The sequence below is a fragment of the Hibiscus syriacus genome, unplaced genomic scaffold (genome assembly GCF_006381635.1).
Source record: "Hibiscus syriacus cultivar Baekdansim isolate YM2019G1 unplaced genomic scaffold, ASM638163v2 tig00010968_pilon, whole genome shotgun sequence".
Lineage (NCBI taxonomy): Eukaryota > Viridiplantae > Streptophyta > Magnoliopsida > Malvales > Malvaceae > Hibiscus > Hibiscus syriacus.
The window spans coordinates 1,154,485-1,158,133 of record NW_024062239.1 but is presented as its reverse complement, the minus strand read 5'-3'; the positions used below and the strand labels follow the sequence as shown (position 1 = coordinate 1,158,133).

At 34.7% G+C, this 3,649-nt stretch overlaps 1 protein-coding gene across 1 annotated transcript; it reads right to left on the bottom strand.

The window, feature by feature from the left end:
• Positions 1-1,839: 1,839 nt before the first annotated feature.
• LOC120204464 (germin-like protein subfamily 2 member 4) lies at positions 1,840-2,852 on the bottom strand. The gene is made up of 2 exons (XM_039204550.1): positions 2,690-2,852; positions 1,840-2,611 (listed from the first exon to the last, which is right to left on the bottom strand). The coding sequence occupies exons 1-2, from the start codon at positions 2,796-2,798 to the stop codon at positions 2,064-2,066; spliced, it is 657 nt and encodes a 218-aa protein (XP_039060481.1). The 5' UTR covers positions 2,799-2,852; the 3' UTR covers positions 1,840-2,063.
• Positions 2,853-3,649: the final 797 nt, after the last annotated feature.

The window sequence follows — 3,649 nt, the reverse complement described above, 5'->3', positions numbered from 1 at the left end:
TAAATTATGACGAAAAAAACTACATAAAATTAATCATTTGCCTCTTTTATCATTTGATTTTGCTGCACATATTCTAGAACTAATTAACACATTTCCTTTTGAAGGTTGCTAATTTACATTCTCCAATTGAATACTCGAAGTAAGATGGAGTATTAATCAACTGAAGTTGAAGATTAATGCTCAAAATTTCCACTTGAAGAATGTTTTTATTTTATTTTATTTATTTTATTGAACAATGTTTTTTAATTGAAAGAGATAAAACTTAGACTCAATTCTAGTGAACAATGTTAAACTACATTACATTTAATTTTGATGTTTATAAACTTACCTTATTTTGTTGTTAAGTATTTTTCTACATAATTTGTGTCGTAATTAAATTTTAAGCTTGTTGTTAATTAGATAATGCTACATAATATTAAATTTTGGTAATATAGAGTAGAAAATAATATATGCAAAATCAATTAATCATAGTGGCCATTTGTAAACAAATGTCACTAGAACCACACACTTTTTGTGGTGTTTTATGAAGGATATGCCACTACTGGTGTATAAATTAGTGGCATTTGTTATCATAAACACCGCTATATAACAACATATAGCGCGGTGTTTGAGAAAACAGACGCCACTACAGACAAAGTACTTAGTTGCGTTTGTTTCCAAAAAGCCATTATAGAACTTGACTTTTTGCGGCTTTTGTTTCAAAACGCCACTATAGATCTTGACATTTTTGTTGTGTTTTTTGTTCACAAACACTACTAAATGTCGTGGTGTTAGCTTTAGCAGCTCTTTTTGCCACACTTTTACTAGAAACGGGAAAGTTTTTAGCGTCGCTTAAAAATGCCGCTAAAAATTTGTTTTAGTTTGATGTATTTGTAGATTGTTACTTTATAGTTTAGACATAAAATTACTTCTTAAACTTTTTTTGATATTTTTTATTTAAATTTAATAATTTATGTTTATATTAAGCTCTATATAGTATTAGTAGATTTTACCTATAATTATAAAAACAAGGTAAACTTTCTAGTGAGTTTAACAAGCAATGAGTCAAGCAACAAGCTTAACGAGCAATGAGCAACAAGTCGAGTAGCGAGCTTAATGAGCAACGAGCAATGAGTTGAGCAACAAGTTATTTTAACGAACACGTGTCGAGTAAAATTTTTCCTAGTTTAACGAGCAATGAGTCAAGTCGAGCATAATGAACACAAGTCGAGTACTGCCCAACTCAAGATTGACTAGCTCGATAAGGACCCCTAGTTGTGACCATGAGCGCCAATCTAATCTATCACGCTAGAGCTAAGCATATATAGATGAATGTTCACTTTGTGCGTAAAAAAGTTACAGCTAAACAGGTTCTTTTCAACTATGTACCAGCCGGTCATCAAGTTGCTGATGGGTTTATCAAGTCCTTGTCCATACCCTTCTTTGAGTAGTTTCTTTTGAAGATTGGTGTTCAATCTATTTAAGGGAGGAAGAAAAAGTAGGGAGAATGTTGAGATATTAGGAGTTAGCATGCAGTTACTGCGATTAGGGTTGATATGCAAGTTTGTTAAGGTTTAATTAATTTCTGTAAACCCTATATAATGAAGCCAGGTGGCTATGACTGACTCAATGAAGTTTAATAATTTATTTCTGTTCTTGGTTGTTCACTTCTCCTTTATAGCTTAACAAGTTTCTTTGATATTCCAAGAGTTTTTTACTCTGGTTTTGAGCAGCTTATTGATTGTATTAACCTTTTATTATTGATATAAATATTTGCTGAGCCAAAAATACCCTCTGAATTAGATGTTCGCTAATTGAAATGAAAATTTATATTTTAAAATGAACAACCTTGTGCTTGAATTTCTTTATTCAATTCCAAAGAAATACAATATTTTTAATTACAAATATCTAAACTCATCTCCAATCATTATCACTTATAAAACGATAGGTTTGATACATTTTATTTATTTGAAAATTTGGAAGTCGAATATTTATTCTTACAAAGTTACGCATGGAGAACCGGCAGTTGATGATTTTGCTTTAGGTAGCCTCCTCGATCTGAAAGCAAAGGGGCCTCATTCAGCTTAGCTTTTCTTGGGGTCAAGCTTATTTTTTATTTTGTCGACTTCTTTGGTGCCGACTTGGAAGGCCTTGGTCAAGACATTGTTCGGTACTGGAGGTGTTGAAGTAAACAACGTTGCGGCAATCGATTGAGTTCCGGGTAGCTGACTGTTAAAACCTGCAATAACAGAAGCTGGCTTCTCACCGTTGTTCTTCTGGAAATGCACCAATCCCTTGGGGAAAACAAAAACGTCGCCTTTCTTGACGGATTTGGAGATCAGCTTGTTTGATGTAGTGATAAACCCAACATCCAATGCACCATCAAGGACAAAGATGATCTCGGTGGCGCGTGGGTGAGTGTGTGGTGGGTTAAGGCCGCCTGGTTGATAGTCGATGCGGGCAAGCGACGCTCCAAGTGTATTAAGCCCTGGAATTTTCTCAACATTTGCTCCGGTTGCCACTGATCCCACTGAGTTGTTGATAACTCCAGGATTGGCTAACCCGCTAAAGAAGAAATCAGCTTCCGTTACTTTTGCTTCGTCTTTGCATGGAAAACCATTTACCTTTATCCCTGCAGGTGCATATATATATATATAAATGAAAAGAAAACAACACATATCTATACACAGTTGTACTACGTAAACGTTACCTGCAGCTTTGTTAGCTACGCAGAGATCCTGGAGAAGATCGGGATCAGCTGCAACCATGCCAGAGAGGGCAAGAAAGATGAAGAAATATGAAGAAACCATGGCCGCCATGAGGATAATTACAAGAATAAAGGGGACAATTTTCTAGATAAAAAGAAGAGATGTTTTTTATTTCAATTTGTTGGAAGAGAAAGGGGCTATCTACTTTATATATGGAAAACAAAATGTGTACAGATGATAGATGTGAGGATGAAGTTTGGAAAACAAGGTTCTTCAACTTGAAAGAAAAGCAATTAGTAATTTCATTCAAAACTTCACCATCTTTGACCCCAGATTGCAATATTTTGTTTCTATGAAAATGATAAAATAAGACAGATTGAACTGTTAATAAAACATACATCCATTGACAGCGAAACAGAAGGGAAAACACGACAAGCGTCCATCACGCCGGTACCTACTACAAGCAACCCAGATTCTTAGAAGAAAAAAAGGAGTTGGTGTGATAGCAGTTGTTGAAGAGGTTGAATTGTCCTATCGGCTTTAGCTTACCTTACATGCCTGTACAAGATCATAAGCGGTTGGCTCATGCATGCTTAATTTTAGTTCTGGCAACTATAACCTTTAGATAACGTAATTGGTTGCATCTTGGCTTTAATGAAAAGCGAAGGAAAAAAAGAAAAGGTTCCATCTTCGAAAGACTTTCGGCACCACAATGAATGGTAGAAACTGATATTGACGGATATCGGTAGATGTTTCACATATTCAGCTGAACATAATTCAGTTTCCTCATGTGTTGTTTTACTTTGTAATTACCAAAATGAAGTGGCTTATAAGGTAAATCTACAGTTACCATGTGTATAAAATCCTAAGCATCCAACTAGAAAAGGCTTGAAAAAGGTTGAATCTTATTTTGCTTTTTCTATTTCGTATTCAAATGAAGCTCAAGGACTTTCAGAGATGAA

Bases quoted from the DNA above. Each gene is read 5' to 3' on its own strand.
- LOC120204464 (XM_039204550.1), bottom strand. From the start codon at position 2,798: ATGGCGGCCATGGTTTCTTCATATTTCTTCATCTTTCTTGCCCTCTCT. The intron at 2,612-2,689 runs GTAACGTTTACG...ATGCACCTGCAG, and splicing joins CGTAGCTAACAAAGCTGCAG to GGATAAAGGTAAATGGTTTT.